The sequence below is a fragment of the Oncorhynchus keta genome, chromosome 35 (genome assembly GCF_023373465.1).
Source record: "Oncorhynchus keta strain PuntledgeMale-10-30-2019 chromosome 35, Oket_V2, whole genome shotgun sequence".
Classification (NCBI taxonomy): Eukaryota; Metazoa; Chordata; class Actinopteri; order Salmoniformes; family Salmonidae; genus Oncorhynchus; species Oncorhynchus keta.
Genome location: NC_068455.1, coordinates 19,216,068 through 19,242,077, shown reverse-complemented (window position 1 = coordinate 19,242,077; position 26,010 = coordinate 19,216,068). Strand labels below are relative to the sequence as shown.

Sequence of the window (26,010 nt, the reverse complement as noted above, 5' to 3'; positions counted from 1 at the left end):
GTGGACAGAGTCTGACGTGTAAAGTCACGTTATCCTGTGTGTATCGATCCTCTGGGGCTCCAGGGAACCGGTTGCTGTTGTGATGTGTCAGTCTCCTGCTGTTCTCTGGGAGGGTATGGTCCTCTCCAAGTCATCAAGCTATCCTCCTATTCTCTGGCCTGTGGAGTTCAGTACAAGGGCTTAGCTTGTTCCTTACTATACACTATCTATTAGAGTGTGGAAGGGAAAGAAAAACAGACCAGAACAACTTACTTTCAAGCACTAGATTTGAGGAGTGAGAGAGGGAGAGATGCTCTGTGTAAACAGAAGCTTGAGATCCAATATCCTCTCCTCCACTCTAATGGCTGCAGCACAGTTAATGAGCCATTTGGCTCTGGAGTGTTTTGGGGGTTATTGGTAAGGAGCTTGCCTCTAATTCGATCTAAGCTCCCAATCATGAATTATTAATGAATTATTATGAATTATTAAGCCCCCTCATATAACCCAATTATTTCAGTTGTTCTGAAAGTTGTCCAGAAGGCAGTAGCAGTTATGTGTGTTTGTACAGGGAAAACCATTTGAAAAAACTCACAGGCACCACCCACTTATATTAGCCTAGTTAGATGGGTAATTTACATTTATCATATCTTGGCGTTGTTTTATAACATGTGCATGTGTACATTTATAATCAGATAACTTGTTCTCAATTGTTTTCTAATGATCCTACCAACCGTTCTTGTCTCCTCTACACAGCATAATGCACCTATACCCCAGGGGGGCCGAGGCGCGGTCCAGTACGTCACCCAGTACCAACACTCCAGTGGACAGAAACGCATCCGAGTCACCACAACGGCCAGAAAGTAAATACACACACACGCATGCACACACACACACACACACACACACACACACAGATTGCGTATTTAACTCACTTCAAAACATAAAACTTATAAAAACACACAAACATATGAATCTGGGTTTGATTCTTCATTCACATCTTCTTTTCAAAGTAACTACAGACTTGAAGGTTTATCTACCACTTTTTATTCCACTATGGAACTGCATCTGAAAATGCATCTTGTTTCCATAGCAACGCGGTAGGGAAAGAGGGCAAAGTGTGTTTGTTGTCTTGTAATCAGAGGAGGAGATTATCTTGGTTGTTACTGTTAAATGTGTATTTATGTAGATACTGAGCTGTGATGTAACTCTCAGTATGGCGTTTGATCAATGTTGACGTTCATGTTAGTTATTGTATTTTACCTTATGAGATCTGTGTTTATACAATGCTCAACATGTGACAGGGCAGTGGCAGGTGGAAATTTGTATAGATAAGCAGAGTCCCAGACTGTTTTTAAAACATCAGTTCAATTTACTTGGGGTGGACTTACTCATTTAAAGGGCTTATTATGCTTAAAGGCTTTTCAATGTCAAAGCAACCTGAACAAAACATCTGACATCATATCCCTTATTATTTTTATTATATATTTGTTTTACCTCAATTTTATCCCCAATTTCATGTTAGTAGTTACTGTCTTGTCTCATCGCTACAACTCCCATACGGGCTTGGGAGAGACGAAGGTCGAGAGCCATGTGTCCTCCGATACACAACCCAACCAAGCCACGCTGCTTCTTAACACAGCGCGCATCCAACCCGGAAGCCATCCGCACCATTGTGTCGGAGGAAACACCATACACCTAGCGATCTGGTCAGCGCGCACTGCGCCCGGCCCGCCACAGGAGTCGCTAGTGCGCAATGAGACAAGGATATCCCTACCGGCCTAACCCGGACGACGCTAGGCCAATTGTGCGTCGCCCCATGGACCTCCCGGTCACGGCCACCTGCGACAGAGACTGGGCTCAAACCCAGAGTCACTGGTGGCACAGCTAGCACTGCGATGCAGTGCCTTAGACCACTGCGCCACCCGGGAGGCCTTCATATCCCTTATTTAACTCATGTAACCATACTAACTATAGTAAAGATTCGTGTTGGTAGTATCACTTGCCTTATAAAGGAGAACCTTACAACTGAAATAAACAAAAGTGTTTACGTCAAATGATATGCAATGCTTATGTAGGTTGTTTCTCTCTCTGTCTCTGTCTCTGCCTCTCTCAGCTGGGCAGATGCAGGGACCCAGATCCAGAGCATTGCAGCATCATTTGACCAGGAGGCCGCAGCCATCCTGATGGCCAGACTGGCTGTGTATCGAGCTGAGACGGAGGAGGGTCCCGATGTGCTACGCTGGCTGGACAGACAGCTCATCCGACTGGTAAGACAGTATTCTCACTACTATTCCTAGGGTCTGCATCCCAAATGGCACCCCATTCCCTTTATACTGCACCACTTTTGGCCTTATAGGCAAGACAGAGCAACACATGACATGGAAGATTGGCAGGGGTCAAGGCAGAGGGCTGCTTTATTTTCCCCTCCACAGAGCCTTCATAAATGGACCAGGTTTTTAAAAAATGGAGATGTTGAAATGTAACAATATCATTATTTCCTACTGCTAACCAGTGAAAGTAGCTATTTCCAGGCTATCAGGCATGCTCAAGTAGTGTGATGAAGTGTGAAGTCGCATTTTATTTTTAAGTGTAGACTCTTTCTGGTAGGTCTCCTGTTTCATTGCCTTTTTCTCTCTCCTTTCCAGTGTCAGAAGTTTGGAGATTATCATAAGGATGATCCCAACTCCTTCCGCTTCTCAGAAACCTTTTCTCTCTATCCCCAGGTAAGTAATCATGTGCTGAATGACTGATTGCCTCTTTAGTAGAACAACACAGTTATAGCTAGTACACAGATGTGTTATAAATAGCTTAATGGTAAAAATATATTTTTTAATGTAATGTTTCAGTCTTTGTATCAAAATTATTTTAAAATGCACATTATAGCTTTGGCAGCATGATGGAATGCATTTTAAAACCTGCTTCTCCTGCGTCCCTCAGTTTATGTTCCATCTGAGAAGGTCTCCCTTTCTGCAAGTGTTCAACAACAGCCCAGATGAGAGCTCGTACTACAGACACCAGTTCATGCGTCAGGACCTGACCCAGTCTCTCATCATGATACAACCCATTCTCTATGCCTACTCCTTCAACGGGCCCCCAGAGGTAAGACCGACACACACAGACACAGACATGCACAAGCAGACACACACACAGACACTCACACACTTATTTTTCCATTGAAAAATGTGCTTTACTTCTTCTTTCAAAACGTAAATCATGGATGCCTTATGAAGACCTCAATCTCTCTGACTCTCCCACCTCCCTCCCACTCACATTCTGCAAGCCTAGCTGTGTTGCTCAGGTCAACAGAGAGAGAGTGCACAAATTCCCCAGTCCTTTTATAACAGATTACCTTGTGGTTAATTAGTGTAGTGTGTGTGAGTACAGTAATGTGTTCCAGACAAGCGTTTTTTTCAGTGCAGATATCAACAGTGTGATTTTTAACAACTTACAGACAGACAGCGTAGTACACACCTCTCTGAAAAGGGTAAGTTATTTAACAGTGTTTGCGTCACAAATGGCTCCTTAATCCCTACATAGTGCACTACGGGGTTCTAGTCAAAAATAGTGCACTATGTTGAAAATGGGGTGCCATTTGGGACTTACATGCTGACCAAACCGGATGCGTGCGTGCACCTGCCTGCGACTGTTGATTTTGTACCCTCACACCAGACACAATCACAACACGCAGGTTGAAATAACAAAAACTCTGAACCAATCTTAATTTGTGGACAGGTCGAAAAGCATTAAACATGTATGGCAATTTAGCTAGCTAGCTTACTGTTGCTAGCTAATTTATCCTGGGATATAAACATTGGTTGTTATTTTACCTGAAATGCACAAGGTCCTCTACTGCACAAGGTCCTCGACAATTAATCCACACATAAAAGGGTAAACCAAATTCCTTTTTCGTCATCTCTCCTCCTTCCTCTGGCATCTTTTTTTACTTCTTTGGACTTTATATGGCGGTTGGCAACCAAATTTACGGTGCATTACTACAACCAACTGGAGTGTGAATGTCAGTTAATCTTTCAATCACTCACGTGGGTATATGCTCCTAAAAACCAATGAGGAGATGGGAGAGGCCGGACTTGCAGCGCATTGAGCGTCACAAATAGAACCTATTTCTATTTTAGAGCCTGGCCAAGCAGATGCTCGCTGAGGCGCGCTGGCAGTGTGGGTGCAATGATTGAATAACATGTATGTGTGAATTTTGCAACACGAGCGGTGTGGTCAGCATGTTAGTCTTAGTCATTTAACCGTGAAACTCTTCTGGCACTTCAGGTGTTCCTTCTTTTTTTTTAGATTAGCAGAGACCTAGGCTACCTTTCAAATGACACCCTATTCCCTATATAGTGCACTAGTTTTGACCTTAGTGCACTATATAGGGGATAGGGTGCCGTTTGGGATGCGGATGTAATGTTTCCACTGGCTCTGACTTTATATTCTGTCTACTCCTGCCTGTTGAACATTGAAAGAGTAATCTTCTTATCTCCGTGCCCCTTTGTCAAACAGATGGCATCACGTATAAACAGAACCACTCTATCTGCGCTGTTTGTGTCCTTTAAAACGCCAACACACTATACAAGATATACTACTTTTGTACCTGAGATGGGAGTTGGTGTGTTGTGACATTTGTTTTGGAAAACGCCGATATTGTGACATTGCTATCGGTGTCTGGGATTAACCCCCCATACCTCAACCAACCTGGTTCAGTCTTTAAACAGTATTATTGATTGGAGCTGCATTAGAAGGATGGCATTTCATTTAGAGGGCAGTGGTTTAAGATGGTGTCATGTTTCTCTCCTCCTAGCCTGTGTTCAGTATCTTGCTATTAGTATTGTTTACATGTGGTTTAAATGTAGAACTTTTCCTTCTCCTAGCCTGTGTTGCTGGACAGTAGCAGTATCCTTCCTGATCGCATCCTTCTCATGGACACCTTCTTCCAGATCCTCATCTACCATGGCGAGGTATGTTCATCAGTCATCCAATCATAATCAACATACCTATTAACAGACTACATCAAATATGATATCTGTTTGGGCTTCTTGCGGTCAATTTGCAGTCTACAAGTTATTTTGTATTATGTTCCAGCCCCTCACCATCCACTCAAGAAAAAATCGTCACGCGGCTGTATCAAGTTGATGATCCCTGTTCTATCGTACACTAGACTGATTTAATTTCAGGTTGCAGCCAGATACTATTGTCCTTATTTGACATTTGTTAATAGATGAGGGAGCAGTGGGGACTGTAATGCCAGTGTTGCAGTAGTGCAGGGATCATCAACTAGATTCAGCCGCAGTGGATTGTCAGGGTGCCCGAATATAATTACACATCATTTGTAGACTGCAAATTTGACTGCAATATTTGACTAAAACATAATAATTTCAGTCCTTGCTTACATTTGTATATTATGCATTATGCATCAGCATACTTTGGGACAGATTTCCACAATTAAAAATCACTTGATTTGCTGGTGTTTTTACAGTCTATAAAAAAAAATATATGTATATATACAGTACCGGTCAAACGTTTGGACACACCTACTCATTCAAGGTTTTTTCTTTATTTTTACTATTTTCTACATTATAGAATAATAGTAAAGACATCAAAACTATTCAATAACACATGAAATCATGTAGTAACCAAAAAAGTTTTAAACAAATCAAAATATATTTGAGATTCTTCACAGTAGCCACCCTTTACCATGATGACAGCTTTGTACACTCTTGGAATTCTCTCAACCAGCTTCATGAGGAATGCTTTTCCAAAGGTCTTGAAGGAGTTCCCACATATGCTGATCACTTGTTCGCTGCTTTTCTGTCACTCTGTGGTTAAACTCATCCCAAACCATGTCAATTGGGTTGAAGTCAGGACATTGTAGAGGCCAGGTCATCTGATGCAGCACTCCATCACTCTCCTTCTTGGTCAACTAGCCCTTGCACAGCCTGGAGATGTGTTGGGTCATTGACCTGTTGAAAAACATATGTAAATGTTTGGTATATGGGATATGTGGGACGGTAGCGTCCTACCTCGCCAACAGCCAGTGAAATTGCAGGGTGCCAAATTCAAAACAACAGAAGTCCCATAATTAAAATTCCTCAAACATACAAGTGTCCGATTCCAAATAAGCTTTACAGCGAAAGCACACCAACCGATTATGGTATGTCAGCACCTAGTCACAGAAAACCATACAGCCATTTTCCAGCCAAGGAGAGGGCTCACAAAAATCAGAAATAGCGATTAAATTAATCACTAACCTTTGATCTTCATCGGGTGACACTCATGGGACTTCATGTTACACAATACATGTATGTTTTGTTCGATAAAGTTCATATTTATATAAAAAAATCTCACTTTACATTGGCGCATTATGTTCAGTAGTTCCAAAACATCCGGTGATTTTGCAGAGAGCCACATCAATTTACAGAAATACTCATAATAAACATTGATAAAAGATACAACTGTTATGCATGGAATTTTAGATCCACTTCTCCTTAATGCAACCGCTGTGTCAGATTTTAAAAGAAACTTTACGGAAAAAGCACACCATGCAATAATCTGAGAACAGCGCTCAGACACAAAAACAAGCCATACAGAAGATACCTGCCATGTTGTAGAGTCAACAGAAGTCAGAAATAGCATTATAAATATTCACTTACCTTTGATGATCTTCATCAGAATGCACTCCCAGGAATCCCAGTTCCACAATAAATGTTTGTTTTGTTCGATAAAGTCCATCATTTATGTCCAAATACCTACTTTTTGTTCACGCGTTTAGCCCACTAATCCAAATTCATGAGGCGCGTGTACTAGGTCCAGACGAAAAGTCAAAAATTTCAGTTACAGTTCGTAGAAACATGTCAAACGAAGTATAGAATCAATCTTTAGGATGTTTTTAACATAAATCTTCAATAATGTTCCAACCGGAGAATTCCTGTCTTTAGAAATGAAAAGGAACGCAGCTAACTCTCACGGGAGCGCGCGAGACTGAGCTCATGGCACTCTGCCAGACACCTGGTTGAAACAGCTCTCATTCCCTCCTCCATAGTAGAAGCCTCAAACAAGGTTCTAAAGACTGTTGACATCTAGTGGAAGCCTTAGGAAGTGCAATATGACCCCATAGACACTATATTCAATAGGCAATTACTTGAAAAACTACAAACCTCAGATTTCCCACTTCCCGGTTGGATTTTTTCTCAGGTTCTTGCATTCCATGTGAGTTCTGTTCTACTCACAGACATCATTCAAACAGTTTTAGAAACTTCAGTGTTTTCTAACCAAATCTACTAATTATATGCATATTCTAGTTTATAGGCCTGAGTAGCAGGCAGTTTACTCTGGGCACCTTTTTATCCAAGCTACTCAATACTGCCCCCCAGTCCCAAAGAAGTTAATGTGTACATTAGGGGAATGATAATCTCATTCTCTGCACAAATTCAATCTGATTTAAAACATTTAAATATAAGAAAACAATTAATTACTATTTTAGAAAAAGGCCATAAAAATATCTTGAACTTAAGCAGGAATATGATATTTTACTTTGAAGAGAGCCAACAACTACAGGTGAAACTCAAATAAAGCATACTACTTAATGGGAAATAAACCTGGTAAATATCTCGCAGCCCTCACAAACGGATATATGCCAATCCAGTTATAATTTAAAAAGATAAAGATACAAATGTTAATTAGAAACAACATAATTCAAAGCTTCTATGAAAATCTATATAAATCGGAATTAAACTAAAATTGGACTGATCCTACACCCTTCTTAAGGCGTCTGCATGCTTCCCAGCCAAAAGAGGTTGGGAAGAGTTTGTGCATATATTATGACAATGTTTTGTGGCGTTTTTGTTTGTTTTGGACTTCGTTTTTTTTGGTTGTTCAGGCACACAAGCTGAAATCGGTAGCTGAAGCTACGCCCCTTCTTTGGTGATTGGTCAACAGTAGGGATTCTTCAATAAAGTCTTTGTTGTTATTCCACGAGAGACAACTTGTTTTCATGATCATTTTTTCATTAAGAAATACTTCACCAAACATCTTAATTAGATGTAAAATTGTGCGACTAAGATCTCTTCGGCAAAAACGTCAAAATCAATGACAGATTTATTGAGTTATCTTATATTCATTTGGACTATTTTTGGAAGTGTATACTGGCTACAGTCTCTAAATGGACAAACAGTACTATTGTCACTTTTCTATTTTTTTCAAGCTAAATGTATTTTAAGGGACCATGCGAGTACACTAGTTCGGTTCGCCTAGCTGACTTGGCTTCCCCATCATTTTATTTAACATTTTGGGATAAAGTAGCCCCCCCTATTTACAGAAATGACAACATGCGTCATTCAATTCAGTGCTTCCTAGTTCCATGTATCGAACAGTTATTTCAGTTATATTAAAACCAGGAGCATCTGGAGTGTCTCCTGCGGATTACAGACCCATAAGTTTAATAAATTGTGAAAATAAAATAATAACAAAGCTCATCAGCAATAGAATGGCAGAATTCTTACCAGACTTGATACATATCAATCAAACTTAAACTGAAACACACTTAAACTGAAACATGTTCATGTATTTCTTTCTAATAAAATACGCTAAAAAAACAAGATGTACACTGAGTGTACAAAATATTAGGAACACCTTCCTAATATTGAGTTACACCCCGTTTTTTGTTCAGAACAGCCTTAGTTATTTGGGGCATGGACTCACTTACTTTTTACTCTGTAAAAATGCAAACCGAGATCTACCGCTCAGATTTTCTTTGACATTACTTAAAAAACATAAGCCTATTATGCAACATGAACCTATTACAACCAGTTCTGTAGCAATGAGGTTTGTGCAGTAGGCTATAGGCCCAATACATTAAAACTGCATATTGGCTACACTTGAATTGCCCTGCCATTGTTCTTCTCAGAACATTTTGAAATGATATTTTCCAAATTTTAGCTATATGATCACACCGGTAATATATAATTTGTTTTATTACTTGTGAGACAGCTAAGTGAGCATAATAATTTGCTTTTTTTTTACTGGTCTGAGGGTAGGGAGGGAGCAGCGGTGAGGCTGCTGATCACCCGACTCACCGTCCCTCCTCTCTCCACTGAGAAAAAGAGACAAGTTTTGCCATCAGTTGGAAGACTTAAGTAGCATTGCATTATTTCTGCCTCATGCACCAATTCACGATACTCCTATGACCAGAGAAAGTAATGTATTCCTTGATACAAAAAAAACAAGCCGCAAATAATAACAATGCTTATCGAAACGCAATAAAAGAGCTATACTCTTTTATTGCAGCTGAAGTGCTGGTTGTAGCGTGAGTGGAAGTAGGGAGAACACGCATTTGACCTTTTGCGCGTAGGGGGTAGTATTTTCGTTTTTGGCAAAAAAAATTACCATTTGAAACTGCCTATTTCAGATTAGGATAGAAAACACGCTAAAGTTTCAAAAACTGTCAAAATATTCTCTGTGAGTATAACAGAACTGATATTGCAGGCGGAAACCTGAGAGAAATCCAATCAGGAAGTGCCTCTTATTTTGAAATCTCTCTGTTCCTATGCATGCCTATCCTCCATTTAAAGGGATATCAACCAGATTCATTTTCTATGGCTTCCCTAAGGTGTCAACAGTCTTTAGACATAGTTTCAGGCTTTTATTTTGAAAAATGAGCGAGAAAGATCACATTGAGTAAGTGGATAGGTGGGGGCTCTCAGAGTGAGTTTTGCATAACAGAGTAAAGTGGCCATTGTTTCTCCCGGTCCTATTGAAAAACCTACACTCACGGTTGATAAATTATCGGATATACATTTTAAAAACAACCTGAGGATTGATTGTAAAAAAACGTTTGACATGTTTCTGTGGACATTATGGATATTATTTGGAATTTTCGTCAGCGTTGTCGTGACCGCTCTTTCCTGTGGATTTCTGAACATAACGCGACAAACAAACGGAGATATTTGGATATAAAAATAATCTTTATGGATAAAAAGAACATTTGTTGTGTAACTGGGAGTCTTGTGAGTGAAAACATCCGAAGATCATCAAAGGTAAACGATTCATTTGATTGCTTTTCTGATTTTCGTGACCTAGCTACTTAATGCTTAGTGTACATAATGATTTGCTGTGCTATCGATACATTTACACAAACGCTTGAATTGCTTCCACTGTAAAGCATAATTTCAAAATCTGAAACGACAGGTGGATTAACAAAAGGCTAAGCTGTGTTTTGCAATATTGCACTTGTGATTTCATGTATATGAATATTTTTTAGTAATATTATTTGACAGTGGCGCTATATGCTATTCAGCGGTTGCTGATGACAATTATCCCGCTTAAGGGATGGGTAGCGTCAAGAAGTTAATGGCTTATAAAACTGTTGAACAAAGTGTTGACGGCGCTGAATAACAACTTTAAATGAACTTACTCATAAAAAGAGCAGGTCTTTGCTGTATTAGTTGAGTCTCTCTCTAGTTATGGTTTTAAAAGTTTTCAAATGTCACATTATCAACTTTTCTGTGTGTTAGGGGCTTCCTTTTACAGTCTATGGCGCGTGGAAACTGGAGAAAGACGCTGTCTGATTTGCCAGGAGTAGGCCTTTAGGTGCCCTTGATCTGATCTCTGGGCCTGCCGAGTAGGAGGAGTTCAAACTTCAGACATAAAATGATTCAAAATGAGAACACTTTTCCTTCCCGGCACTAGGGCTGCAGAATCAAGTGCACCTACCGCCAACAATGCGATGCGAAACAAATACAAAATTTAGGAACACAAGGATTTATTGTTGGGTTTTTTTTTCAGAAATGTTTGGTGAACGACTAAGAATGGCTTGGAAATCGACCAGTCGATCGCAAACGACCGGTTGGTTGGTGACCACTGATTGAAGTGGATTTAAGATTTAATGTGACATCAATAAGGGATCATAGCTTTCACTTGGATTCACCTGGTCAGTCTGTCATGGAAAGAGCAAGTATTTTTCCTAATGTTTTGTACACTCACTTTATCAATAATGGCTGTTGATACTAAAAGGCTTTCGACCATCTTGAATGGTCTTTTCTATTCAAATCTTTTGAAGCTATCAACTTTCCAACTGAAATAATAAATGTAATACAAATATAATATAAATTACCTTAAGCAAAAATATACAGAAATAATATACTGAACAAAAATATATAAATGCAACATGTCAACTGTTGGTTTCATGAGCTGAAATAAAAGATACCAGACATGTTCCAAATGCACAAAAAGCTTATTTCTCTCAAATTTGGTGGACAAATTTTTTTACATCCCTGTTAGTGAGGCTTTCTCCTTTGCCAAGATATTCCATCCACATGACAGATGGCTGTGTTTTTCTGTGACTAGGTACTTACCTAACATAATCGTTTGGTGTGCTTTCGTCGTAAACCCTTTTTGAAATTGGACACTGTGGCTGGATTTTCAACAAGTTTATCTTTAAAATGGTGTAAAATAGTTATATGTTTGAGGAATTTTAATTATGGGATTTCTGTTGTTTTGAATTTGGCACCCTGCAATTTCACTGGCTGTTGGCGAGGTCGGACGCTACCGTCCCACATATCCCAGAGAAGTTAAGTACAACAAAGTCAAGGTATTAGAGTGGCCATCACAAAGCCCTGTCCTCAATCCTATAGTAAATTTGTGGGCAGAACTGAAAAAGCGTGTTTGAGCAAGGAGGCCTACACACCAGCTCTGTCAGGAGGAATGGGCCAAAATTCACCCAACTTATTGTGGGAAGCTTGTGGAAGGCTACCTGAAACGTTTGACCCAAGTTAAGCAATTTAAAGGCAATGCTACCAAATACTAATTGAGTGGATGTAAGCTTCTGACCCACTGGGAATGTGATGAAAGAAATAAAAGCTGAAATAAATCATTCTCTCTCCTATTATTCTGACATTTCACATTCTTACAATAAAGTGGTGATCCTAACTGACCTAAGACAGGGAATGTTTACTAGGATTAAATGTCTAGAATTGTGAAAAACTGAGTTTTAATGTATTTGGCTAAGGTGTATGTAAACTTCCGACTACAACTGTATATACAGATGACTTAAGTAATCCCATTACCAATATGAAAGCAAATCTTACAGGTAGAATAAACCTCTTCAGAATGGCATGGCTCCCAAATATTTAATATTTATTCTCGGTCATTCTAATTACCCCACCAAATACATTCTTTAAAAAACTATACTCCTTCATAACATACTTTTTTTTATGGGCAAATAACACTCATAGAAATAAAAATGTAAGTTTTAGAATTTCCTAAGTCTGGGGGGGGGTTTTAACCTTCTAGACTTGGAATTGTATCAACTCGCCACCCAGGGCTTTTTACTTGCGACATATAGTTAAGTGCACTAAAGAGGAACAAAGGGTACATATTGAAGATGCGCATATGCATCCCCAAAAACGTTTCACTTGTCTATTTTCAAAGGATTAAGTGAAGAACATTAACTTCAGAGTTAAGAACACTATAACAATATTGATGAAAATTATACGTTTTCTACCAGAACTATTATCACTCCCCAAAAACACAACCCTATGGAACAATCCTTGGATATCTTTTCATAATTCACTGATAATATGGTCCACATGGAAAACTAAAGGCATAGAAACCGTAAATGACTTGGTAATAGGAAATATATTTCTTTGACAAAATTAAAAAGCAATTTTGGACTGACCAATCTAGATATTTTCAAATACATCAAATCAAATCAAATCAAATTTATTTATATAGCCCTTCGTACATCAGCTGATATCTCAAAGTGCTGTACAGAAACCCAGCCTAAAACCCCAAACAGCAAACAATGCAGGTGTAAAAGCACGGTGGCTAGGAAAAACTCCCTAGAAAGGCCAAAACCCAGGAAGAAACCTAGAGAGGAACCGGGCTATGTGGGGTGGCCAGTCCTCTTCTGGCTGTGCCGGGTAGAGATTATAACAGAACATGACCAAGATGTTCAAATGTTCATAAATGACCAGCATGGTCGAATAATAATAAGGCAGAACAGTTGAAACTGGAGCAGCAGCACAGTCAGGTGGACTGGGGACAGCAAGGAGCCATCATGTCAGGTAGTCCTGGGGCACGGTCCTGAAATCCCAATACATGCAACTTAATTATGTTTGATTTTAAATCTCTTGGTCATCAGAGCAATCTTGAGGGAATCCTATTTAAGTCAGAAAAGGATGTTCATATGATAGGTAAGCTATACAGAACCTTGCAGAGAGCATATCCAACTGACAACCTCTTCGAAAAAATATAAACTATTGGAACCAAGACTTATATTAGCACAAGATGGAGGGAATGTTGGAGCATAACTAACAAAATGAGTTAATGAAAATGTACTCTTAATATTATACAAGAGTCCTGTCTTAAGTGTAAAACTAACAATGACTCAATTATCCATGTCTTCTGGTAATGCTATAAAGTCCAGACGTTATGGGCGGAGTTAGAAAGTTAGCTGTCAGAAGTATTACATTGTAAATGTACTTTTAATCTGTTTGCATATTTCAAGATATGGCATATGAGGGTGCGTAGAGATACTTTGCTCAGCAATCATCTTTAAAAAATGTATACTTAAATTGGAAATCAACCAATACTCCATCGTTAACACAATGGAGATGTCAGATGCTTTATTATCTAAATATTGAAAATACGTGGATGACGGAGACAAACAAAATGGTGCCGTTTGAGGCCATGTGGCGGAGGGGGGGGGTCGTTGATATTTGTATGTGTATGTTTTGTATTGTTTGAAAAAAAGAAATACATTATATCCAGTGTCATTGATTGCTATTGAAATAATGTCAATCAAAATCAATCTGCTCCTAAACAGACTTCTCTTAATTTCATAGATCTGTAAACATCTACATGTAATTATTCATGTCTTCAGGACATCTCTAACTGGGCTCTCTCTAACCCTTTTTCTCTGTCTATCCATCAGACTGTGTCTCAGTGGCGTAAGGCAGGCTACCAGGAGATGCCCGAGTACGAGAACTTCCGCCACCTGCTGCAGGCTCCAGCGGACGACGCCCAGGAGATCCTGCACAGCCGCTTCCCTATGCCCCGCTACATAGACACAGAGTTTGGCGGATCACAGGTACATACACACACTCGCTCAAATGTATATGAATGTCAACTGTCAAGTCTATTCAACTTCCTGTATTGATGTTCTTGTTGTTTTCTAGGCTCGTTTCCTGCTATCTAAAGTTAACCCATCACAAACCCACAACAACATGTATGCATGGGGCCAGGTAAGACTTCTGCTGATTCTTAATTTATATTTTTTACCCAGGAACTAGATAAGATACTATTAATAAAAAAGTACATACTGCTAAGGATGGTGTTTTTAGTATTTTATTTTGTAAAGGATAAGCACGTTGTCTCTTTCTGAATGGCATGTGTGTGCAATAATGACTGTTGATCCTGGAGGAGCATAGGGTCCACTGTGGTTCAGCCTGACTCAGCTTAATGTTGTATTGAAAGTCATCATGTAGCTGGAGAGAGAGTCCCAACTCTTACTTGTTGTCCGTTTCTTTTACACAAGCAGGTAAAGTCTACACAAATTAGTGTAGTCATCTTACATTTTTTAGTGGATAATGAAAGTGTAACTTAGTGGCTGTCGGTGCCATTTAAGATGAGGGAGGATACTCATTTTTTTCATGAGCATGGCCTTATTTCTATTACAGCATATTGGATGACTGTCACTCATAATCCATTCACCCAGCTCAATGTAACATCGATAGGTTTAGGCTACTACGTGATACTCCGATTTTTCCTATACCGAATGATCATGAGGTTGCTACAATCTTGTTTATGAATGAAAGTTTACAACTTAAGTGCACAGGTCGAGAGAACATTTTGAGTAATCAAGGTGACAGACAGTGGCACATTCAATACCGTCTTGCACACTATTGCCTGCAGCTAGTTGGTCTAGGATGTAACCATTAGTCCAACAGTTGCAAACAAGAGTTTATATTGGACAGATTCAGGTATTCAGGTAAGACCATACAAACGCTCCACACCGCGTGGCCGCGGCCACCCTAATCTGGTGGTCCCAGCGCGCACGACCCACGTGGAGTTCCAGGTCTCCGGTAGCCTCTGGAACTGCCGATCTGCGGCCAACAAGGCAGAGTTCATCTCAGCCTATGCCTCCCTCCAGTCCCTCGACTTCTTGGCACTGACGGAAACATGGATCACCACAGATAACACTGCTACTCCTACTGCTCTCTCTTCGTCCGCCCACGTGTTCTCGCACACCCGAGAGCTTCTGGTCAGCGGGGTGGTGGCACCAGGATCCTCATCTCTCCCAAGTGGTCATTCTCTCTTTCTCCCCTTACCCATCTGTCTATCGCCTCCTTTGAATTTCATGCTGTCACAGTTACCAGCCCTTTCAAGCTTAACATCCTTATCATTTATCGCCCTCCAGGTCCCCTCGGAGAGTTCATCAATGAGCTTGATGCCTCATTCCTCTCTGCCTCCTTCTTTCCACTCCTCTCCTCTTTTGACCTCACCCTCTCACCTTCCCCCTACTCACAAGGCAGGCAATACGCTCGACCTCATCTTTACTAGGTGCTGTTCTTCCACTAACCTCATTGCAACTCCCCTCCAAGTCTCCGACCACTACCTTGTATCCTTTTCCCTCTCGCTCTCATCCAACACTTCCCACACTGCCCCTACTCGGATGGTATCGCGCCGTCCAAACCTTCGCTCTCTCTCCCCGCTACTCTCTCCTCTTCCATCCTATCATCTCTTCCCTCTGCTCAAACCTTCTCCAACCTATCTCCTGATTCTGCCTCCTCAACCCTCCTCTCCTGCCTTTCTGCATCCTTTGACTCTCTATGTCCCCTATCCTCCAGGCCGGCTCGGTCCTCCCCTCCCGCTCCGTGGCTCGATGACTCATTGCGAGCTCACAGAACAAGGCTCCGGGCAGCCGAGCGGAAATGGAGGAAAACTCGCCTCCCTGCGGACCTGGCATCCTTTCACTCCCTCCTCTCTACATTTTCCTCCTCTGTCTCTGCTGCTAAAGCCACTTTCTACCACTCTAAATTCCAAGCATCTGCCTCTAACCCTAGGAAGCTCTTTGCCACCTTCTCCTCCCTCCTGAATCCTCCTCCCCCTCCCCCTCCTCCCTCTCTGCAGATGACTTCGTCAACCATTTTGAAAAGAAGGTCGACGACATCCGATCCTCGTTTGCTAAGTCAAACGACACCGCTGGTTCTGCTCACACTGCCCTACCCTGTGCTCTGACCTCTTTCTCCCCTCTCTCTCCAGATGAAATCTCGCGTCTTGTGACGGCTGGCCGCCCAACAACCTGCCCGCTTGACCCTATCCCTCCTCTCTTCTCCAGACCATTTCCGGAGACCTTCTCCCTTACCTTACCTCACCTCGCTCATCAACTCATCCCTGACCGCTGGCTATGTCCCTTCCGTCTTCAAGAGAGCGAGAGTTGCACCCCTTCTGAAAAAACCTACACTCGATCCCTCCGATGTCATCAATTACAGACCAGTATCCCTTCTTTCTTTTCTCTCCAAAACTCTTGAACGTGTCGTCCTTGGCCAGCTCTCCCGCTATCTCTCTCAGAAGGACCTTCTTGATCCAAATCAGTCAGGTTTCAAGACTAGTCATTCAACTGAGACTGCTCTTCTCTGTATCACGGAGGCGCTCCGCACTGCTAAAGCTAACTCTCTCTCCTCTGCTCTCATCCTTCTAGACCTATCGGCTGCCTTCGATACTGTGAACCATCAGATCCTCCTCTCCACCCTCTCCGAGTTGGGCATCTCCGGCGCGGCCCACGCTTGATTGCGTCCTACCTGACAGGTCGCTCCTATCAGGTGGCGTGGCGAGAATCTGTCTCCTCACCACGCGCTCTCACCACTGGTGTCCCCCAGGGCTCGGTTCTAGGCCCTCTCCTATTCTCGCTATACACCAAGTCACTTGGCTCTGTCATAACCTCACATGGTCTCTCCTATCATTGCTATGCAGACGACACACAATTAATCTTCTCCTTTCCCCCTTCTGATGACCAGGTGGCGAATCACATCTCTGCATGTCTGGCAGACATATCAGTGTGGATGACGGATCACCACCTCAAGCTGAACCTCGGCAAGACGGAGCTGCTCTTCCTCCCGGGGAAGGACTGCCCGTTCCATGATCTCGCCATCACGGTTGACAACTCCATTGTGTCCTCCTCCCAGAGCGCTAAGAACCTTGGCGTGATCCTGGACAACACCCTGTCGTTCTCAACTAACATCAAGGCGGTGGCCCGTTCCTGTAGGTTCATGCTCTACAACATCTGCAGAGTACGACCCTGCCTCACACAGGAAGCGGCGCAGGTCCTAATCCAGGCACTTGTCATCTCCCGTCTGGATTACTGCAACTCGCTGTTGGCTGGGCTCCCTGCCTGTGCCATGAAACCCCTACAACTCATCCAGAACGCTGCAGCCCGTCTGGTGTTCAACCTTCCCAAGTTCTCTCACGTCACCCTGCTCCTCCACTCTCTCCACTGGCTTCCAGTTGAAGCTCGCATCCGCTACAAGACCATGGTGCTTGCCTACGGAGCTGTGAGGGGAACGGCACCTCAGTACCTCCAGGCTCTGATCAGGCCCTACACCCAAACAAGGGCACTGCGTTCATCCACCTCACCTCTGGCCTGCTCGCCTCCCTACCACTGAGGAAGTACAGTTCCCGCTCAGCCCAGTCAAAACTGTTAGCTGCTCTGGCCCCCAATGGTGGAACACACTCCCCCACGACGCCAGGACAGCGGAGTCAATCACCACCTTCCGGAGACACCTGAAACCCCACCTCTTTAAGGAATACCTAGGATAGGATAAAGTAATCCTTCTCACCCCCCTTAAAAGATTTAGATGCACTATTGTAAAGTGGCTGTTCCACTGGATGTCATAAGGTGAATGCACCAATTTGTAAGTCGCTCTGGATAAGAGCGTCTGCTAAATGACTTAAATGTAAAATGTAATGTAATGTATGTTTATCCCGTTTCATTCAACAGAATCGGTGGAATGAATACACCTCTGATCATGTGCAAACACAATTTACTTTCATAGCTGCCACATTCAAACAGCATGATCACTTAGCGCGTTGTATAATTCCTACTTATATATCTACTCACTCTCCTTCTCTCACCTTTTCCCTTCGCTTGTGGACTTCAGTGTATAACATATCAACTCTCTGTGACCATGCAAAAAAAAACTTTCCAAGCCAAACCTTCATATCATTACCGCTAATCGCTACAAACAGCATGCATCTTTGTAACCATATTAGCTAACGTCATAGTCAACATAGCTACTAGAACTAACGCATTAGTAAACCCGCTAGCTACAATCATGCAGTACAGTCAGCAAGCAGTTTAGCAGTTACACTGGTGGGCCCCAGTGGTAATACATTGATAAAGCCACCAGCTTACCTTGACTTGGAAGAGTTACCGTGTTGGATAGCCATAGCCAGCTAGCTAACAAAGCATCCCTCTCTGTTTAAGCCGGGTGTTTGAGTAGGCTAAACTAGCTAGCTGCATTCATTAGATAAGTAAGTGAAAGTGAATAAAATAAACAAAATATTGCTCTCTCTTTCTCTCTTGCCTCCTTCATTTTTGAAGAAATTAGTTTGTTCAAAACTGTTCAAATATTGTCTTTCTCTCTCTGTGTCAACTACTCACTGCAATGCTAGTTAGATGTAGCTGATTCTTTCAGTACTATTTATTCTCTGATCCTTTGATTGGGTGGACAACATGTCAGTTCATCCTACAAGAGCTCTGATAAGTTGGAGGACGTCCTCCGGAAATTGTCATAATTACTGTGTAAGTCTATGGAAAGGGGTGAGAACCGGTCCTCCTGCTACACCATGGTGCTACCCTACGGAGATACTGTAGACCTTTGCAAAACAGTGTGTTTTTTTAATACATTATTTGGTGACTTTAATAGTTTTATTTAAAAATTATCACTTTTTTTTCATGTTTAATTATTTTTATGAAATTCACTGAGGATGGTCCTCCCTTTCCTCCTCTGAGGAGCCTCCAGGGTGTAACCACTTTCCCAGATTATATAACTGAATTCCACTCTCGTCTTCTCTGTGTGTAGGAGTCAGGAGCCCCAATCCTGACAGATGACGTCAGTCTACAGGTATTCATGGACCACCTGAAGAAGCTGGCTGTGTCCAGCGCTGCCTGAGACTGAGACAGATCCCATAGTAACCACTGAACGTCAGCATCACAGACCATGGTTCCACCTCATCATCCACTCAACAGCAGACCTGGGTGCAGATTGTATTTGTTTTCTTTCAAGTACTTAATCTGTGCTTGATTGAGCTTGTCTGGCGCAATAAAGCCAATGGAATAGACCCAAAAGCAAACCCCTCCCATCTGGCACTCAAGACTGGCTCAAACACTTAAAGTATTTGGAAGAAAAAAAATACTATATGAACCCAGGATTGCGCAACAGCAGTCAACTCATACTATACTTGGGAAAGTCAACAACCAGAAGAGGATATGTCTTCCTCTTTCTCCTTTTTAATATTCAAAATGGCTATGTACAGGAAAGTGACGCAATACAGAAAATGATCTGCAGGACAGCCTTTTTATGTGACTGGTCGGTGGTCAATGATTGTAAAAAGAACAAACAAAAGAAAACATCAGTTGGTGACTACTATCTTAAATGTTTGGTCCCGGATCAGTATATGAATCGTAAGATGAGTCTGATATTTATGTAGATGTACTTTCCCCTCAGAACACTAACTCACCCAACATCCAGTTGGAGACATTTTATTGGATGTTTTATTTTGATGCTTCAATGGCAATACGTCTAGTTTATCTAGAACAATACAGCATCCAGACTTACTTTATATTACATTTTCTGTCTGTGTTTCTATAAAAAAATATATATCAAACAGAGAAATGTATAATACTATCGTCCAGTCAATCAGAGCTGTCATAGCTGCAGGCTTACAGAAAGAGAAAAGGTGGGTGTTGTATCGTCAGTTGGTAAAGCTTGGGGAATCCAATACAACTTAATTGAATTTGTTTTCTGTTCTCCCTGCGTACGCCACAGAATAATAGGTTATTTTCAGACCTTTAGTGTGTGCTATCTAATTAATGTTCGTCATTCATATCAAACACTCATTGTGGTACAAAACCCTGCCTAGTACAGATGTTGGATTGTAATTTGATCACCTTGTTGTGGAATAACTTTCCTGCAATGCATTATATTTCACAGTTGTAGTGTATTTTATGTTTTAAAAGGATTCGGAAGTTTGTAATGTCAGACTTTTCCTTTACAAAAAAAATGTAACAACCCTGAGAAAAATGGCCATTAATTATAATCCACATAATTTACATTTTCTATTTCTGCAAGATTATTTTCCTGCTGTAGCAAACTGGTTCAAGTGAAGATCCTACATCTGTACTATACAGACAGTGGTACTAACATGCTCCACGATACAGACAGATTTGCAGAGTATTAAACCTGCCCTTGCTATTCTCCGGATCTCATATCATATCTGCCTTGTTACTAACAGTGTTAATTTCGACTTTTCTAATAAAATACCTCACTGTAAAAAGAATTTTTGTTGACTATTAACACTTTCTATTTGATTTAGTTTGAGTGATGCTGTTTTCAACTAGATGTTTTATCAGATTTTATGAACTTTTACAGCTAACTTTCTAAATAAAGTAAACTAGGGCTGTCCCCGACTAAAATAAATATTGGTCAACCAAGAGTCGTCCAATTGATTTGTACAAATTTTAAAAAGTGTATTTTTCCATATATTGACACTTCCTATGTGGTTTAATCAAATCAACTATATGCACTGAGCTTGCATGATGTTTTAAGCACACTGTCTGATTAAATAATGACTAAACACAAATTACTAGAGGAAGTCGGACTAGCGATTGAATGTGCCGGGCCGGGCTCAGACTTGCTACTCTGTGTTTTAAAAAAGAGACCGAGAGTGACTGACTAGCACCCGTTGTCACTCCTCCCTCCTACACCGACCACCACATGACATCAAAGTGTATCAAATCAAATTTTATTAGTCACATGCACCGAATACTTACAGTGAAATGCTTACTTACGAGCCACAACCAACAATGCAGTTTCAAGACATACGGACAAGAATAAGAGAAAAGTAACAAGTCATTAAAGAGCAGCAGTAAAACAACAATACCGAGACTATATACAGTTGTGGCCAAAAGTTTTGAGAATGACAAATATTAATTTTCACCAAGTCTGCTACCTCAATTTGTATGATGGAAATTTGCATATACTGCAGAATGTTATGAAGAGTGATCAGATGAATTGCAATTAATTGCAAAGTCCCTCTTTGCCATGCAAATTAACTGAATCCCCAAAAAAACATTTCCACTGCATTTCAGCCCTGCCACAAAAGGACCAGCTGACATCATGTCAGTGATTCTCTCGTTGACACGGATGTGAGTGTTGACGAGGACAAGGCTGGAGATCACTCTGTCACGCTGTTTGAGTTCGAATAACAGACTGGAAGCTTCAAAAGGAGGTTGGTGCTTGGAATCATTGTTCTTCCTCTGTCAACGATGGTTACCTGCAAGGAAACACGTGCCGGCATCATTGCTTTACACAAAAAGGGCTTCACAGGCAAGGATATTGCTGCCAGTAAGATTGCACCTAAATCAACCATTTATCAGATCATCAAGAACTTCAATGAGAGTGGTTAAATTGTTGTGAAGAAGGCTTCAGGGCACCAAGAAAGTCCAGTAAGCGCCAGGACCGTCTCCTAAAGTTGATTCGGCTGCGGGATCAGGGTACCACCAGTACAGAGCTTGCTCGGGAATGGCAGCAGGCAGGTGTGAGTGCATCTGCACGCACAGTGAGGCGAAGACTTGGAGCACGGAGCCACTTCTCTCCAGGAAAAACATTAGGGACAGACTGATATTCTGCAAAAGGTACAGGGATTGGACTGCTGAGGACTGGAGTAAAGTCATTTACTCTGATGAATCCCCTTTCAGATTGTTTGGGGCATCCGGAAAAAAAGCTTGTCCGGAGAAGACAAGGTGAGCGCTACCATCAGTCCTGTGTCATGCCAACAGTAAAGCTTCCTGAGACCTTTCATGTGTGGGGTTGCTTCTCAGGGCAACCTCTCCCAATTATCCAGGATAGTTTGGTGACGAATAATGCCTTTTCCAGCATGATGGAGCACCTTTCCATAAGGCAAAAGTGATAACTAAGTGGCTCAGGGAACAAAATATCGATATTTTGGGTCCATTGCCAGGAAACTTCCCAGACTTTAATCCCATTGAGAATTTGTGGTCAATCCTCAAGAGACGCGTGGACAAACAAAACCCCACAAATTCTGACAAACTGCAAGCATTGATTATGCAAGAATGGGTTGCCATCAGTCAGGATGTGGCCCAGAAGTTACAGCATGCCAGGGCGGATTGCAGAGGTCTTGAAAAAGAACGGTCAACACTGCAAATATTGACTCTTTGCATCAACTTCATGTAGGTCCTTCTGTAGCACAGTTGGTAGAGCATGGCGCTTGTAACGCCAGGGTAGTGGGTTCGATTCCCGGGACCACCCATACGTAGAATGTATGCATACATGACTGTAAGTTGCTTTGGATAAAAGCGTCTGCTAAATGGCATATATTATTATTATATATTAATTATCAATAAAAGCCTTTGACACTTATGTAATGCTTGTAATTATGCTTCAATTTCCCATAGTAACATCTGACAAAAATATCTAAAGACACTGAAGCAGCAAACTTTTTGGGAAATGAATATTTGTGTAATTCTCAACTTTTGGCCACGACTGTACAGGGGGGTACCTGTACAGAGACAATGTGCGGGGACACCCGTTAGTTGAGGTAATATGTACATGTAGGTAGAGTTATTGAAATGACTATGCATAGGAGGGGAGGGGGGGGGGCAATGCCAATAGTCTGGGTAGTCATTTGATTAAATGTTCAGGAGTCTTATGGCTTGGGGGTAGAAGCTGTTTAGAGGCCTCTTGGACCTAGACTTGGCATTGTGCGGCCGCACAGAGAGCAGTGTATGACTAGGGTGGTGGGAGTCTTTGACCATTTTTAGGGCCTTCCTCTGACACCGCCTGGTAAAGAGGTCCTGGATGGCAGGAAGCTTGGCCCCAGTGATCTACGGGACCATTCGCACTACCCCCTGCAGTGCCTTGCGGTTGGAGGCCGAGCAGTTGGTATACCATTCGCAGTTGGTATACCATTGGTATACCATTCGCACTACCCCCTGCAGTGCCTTGCGGTCGGAGGCCGAGCAGTTGGTATACCAGGCAGTGATGCAACCATGCTCTCACTGGTGCAGCTGTAGAACCTTTAGAGGACCCATGCCAAATATTTTCAGTCTCCTGAGGGGGAATAGGTTTTCTCGTGCCCTCTTCATGACGGTCTTGGTGTGCTTGGACCATGTTAGTTGTGGACACCAAAGAACTTGAAGCTCTCAACCTGCTCCACTGCAGCCATGTCAATGAGAATGGGGGCGTGCTCGGTTTTCTTTTTCCTGTAGTCCACAAACTTCTCCTTTGTCTTGATCACGTTGAGGGAGAGGTTGTTGTCCTGGCACCACATGGCCAGGTCTCTGACCTCCTCCCTATAGGCTGTCTTGTCATTGTCGGTGATCAGGCCTACCACTGTTGTGTCAACTGCAAATTTAATGATGGTTATGGAGTCGTGCCTGGCCATGCAGTCATGACTGAACAGGGAGTACAGGAGGAAGTGAGCACGCACCCCTGAGTGGCCCCTGTGTTGAGGATCAGCGTGACAAATGTGTTGTTACCTACCCTTACCACCTGGGGGCGGCCCGTCAGGAAGTCCGGGGTCCAGTTGCAGAGGGAGGTGTTTAGTCCCAGGGTCCTTAGCTTATTGATGAGCTTTGAGAGCACTATGGTGTTGAACGCTGAGCTGTAGTCAATGAATAGCATTCTCACATAGGTGTTCCTTTTGTCCAGGTGGGAAAAGGCAGTGTGGAGTGAAATAGAGACTGCATCATCTGTGGATCTGTTGGGGCGGTATGCAAATTGGAGTAGGTCTAGAGTTTCTGGGATAATGGTGATGCGAGCCATGACCAGCCTTTCAAAGCACTTCATGGCTACAGTAGTGAGTGCTATGGGTCAGTAGTCATTTAGGCAGGTTATCTTAATGTTCTTGGGCACAGACACTATGGTGGTCTGCTTGAAACATATTGGTATTACAGACTCGGACAGGGAGAGGTGGAAAATGTCAGTGAAGACACTTGCCAGTTGGTCAGCGCATGTTCGCAGTACACGTCCTGGTAATCTATCTGGCCCCACAGCCTTGTGCATCAACTGAATGTTAAATGTGTTTCCTGTCAGGTATTGTAATTGTCTACTTGTTGAATGTTTGTGAAGTGTTGATTTGTAATTGTTTGTAAAGTCTTATTAATTGGTGTTGGACCCCAGTAAGATTAGCTAACGTTACGGCGTTAGCTAATGGGGATCCTAATACAAATGACAAATTACAGCATAGTAAAGATTAAAAGCAGTCGAATTTGTAAAATAGTTTACTTGACATGTCATTGAGTGAGGCTTGGTGCTTGCGGAATCAGTAGGCTATTATTAAACAAAAACTCAAAACAGAAGCAGGATCTGTCTTATTTCTGTAGATATATTCATTATTTATAAAACCAGTCACATTTATTAGTTAGGTTATTGATTATAGATCTAATTAAGTTGAGGTTTGCTCTCTCATCACTTTTCTTAGACAATAAGGCAAGGCCTGATTTCTCATCTCATTCTGCTGCTGCCTCCCCCACATTGTTCTTAACACCAATATGCTGGTTAACTGTGCTATTATGCACATAATAACATGGTCTAGGAAAAGGCACAAATTCAACAGCTCACTGATGTGCTTCTGAACCCCGGACCCCAACCACTATCCAACGCGGGAGAAAGCGCATTTGTTATAAATATAATTTTTATTAGTGTTGCACCATTGTTCTTATGTAATTTAACCATATACAACTTCAGTAGCACGTATTAGACTGATGGACTGTGCCATCCCAATGGCCTCCACAATGGATTAGTCCACTCAGACAGGTGCCAATCACACCATGATTTTTTAAAAATCTATACCTTTTGCTACTACTCAACTAAAGAAATCTCAGTCGACCAACAACCTAACGACCAAACGATCGACCAGTCGAGTAAATGGGGTCAGCACTAAAATAAACACCAACATAAAGTGTCTTAATAGGGCGTTGGGCCACCACGAGCCAGAACAGCTTCAATGCACCTTGGCATAGATTCTCCAAGTGTCTGGAACTCTTTTGGAGGGATGCGACACCATTGACCCATGAAAAATTCCATAATTTGGTGTATTGTTGATGGTGGTGAAAAGCTCTGTCTCAGGCACAGGTCCAGAATCTCCCATAAGTGTTCAATTGGGTTGAGATCTGGTGACTGTCTCACACACACACACACACACACACACACACACACACACACACACACACACTTTAAACCCCCTATGCTCCTTTGAGACCCCTCTTTCAAAGTCACTGAGATCTCGTCTAACCATGGTAGCCTAAATAATGGACATTTGGGCATTTTTCTACATGACCCTAAGCATGATGGGATGTTAATTGCTTAATTAACTCAGGAACCACACCTGTGTGGAAGCACCTGCTTTCAATATACTTTGTATTCCTAATTTCTCAGTTGTTTCCTTTATTTTGGCAGTTACCTGTATGTTCCTACATGCTGCCCTTCTCCTTGAAGTTGTAAGGCACAATCACATACTGAACTGAAGAGAACCAGAGCAGTTAACTGAATTGGCACAAATGTTTTTTATTTAAAAGATATGTCGGTTTGAAAGTCAGGCATTCAAAGAAAGCACGAAAGAACATCCATAGCACTGCAATGGATACAAAGCTATTCTCTGACATTCAGTACACACAATACCCAATAACGACAAAGCGAAAACTGTTTTTTGAGATTTTTCCAATTGTAAAATAGAAAAGAAAAATAAATACCTTATTTACATAAGTATTCAGACCCTTTTTCTATG

At 41.8% G+C, this 26,010-nt stretch overlaps 1 protein-coding gene across 1 annotated transcript in view; it reads left to right on the top strand.

Annotated features, from left to right (window-relative positions):
* Positions 1-20,695, top strand: part of LOC118368104 (protein transport protein Sec23A) — a 45,958-nt gene extending 25,263 nt beyond the window's left edge. The window contains exons 11-18 of the mRNA XM_035751879.2: positions 733-839; positions 2,093-2,246; positions 2,625-2,702; positions 2,917-3,078; positions 4,860-4,946; positions 13,916-14,071; positions 14,160-14,225; positions 19,065-20,695. Coding sequence (XP_035607772.1) covers positions 733-839; positions 2,093-2,246; positions 2,625-2,702; positions 2,917-3,078; positions 4,860-4,946; positions 13,916-14,071; positions 14,160-14,225; positions 19,065-19,154 — 900 coding nt within the window. The 3' untranslated portion in view covers positions 19,155-20,695. The remainder of the gene's footprint in view (positions 1-732; positions 840-2,092; positions 2,247-2,624; positions 2,703-2,916; positions 3,079-4,859; positions 4,947-13,915; positions 14,072-14,159; positions 14,226-19,064) is intronic.
* Positions 20,696-26,010: the final 5,315 nt, after the last annotated feature.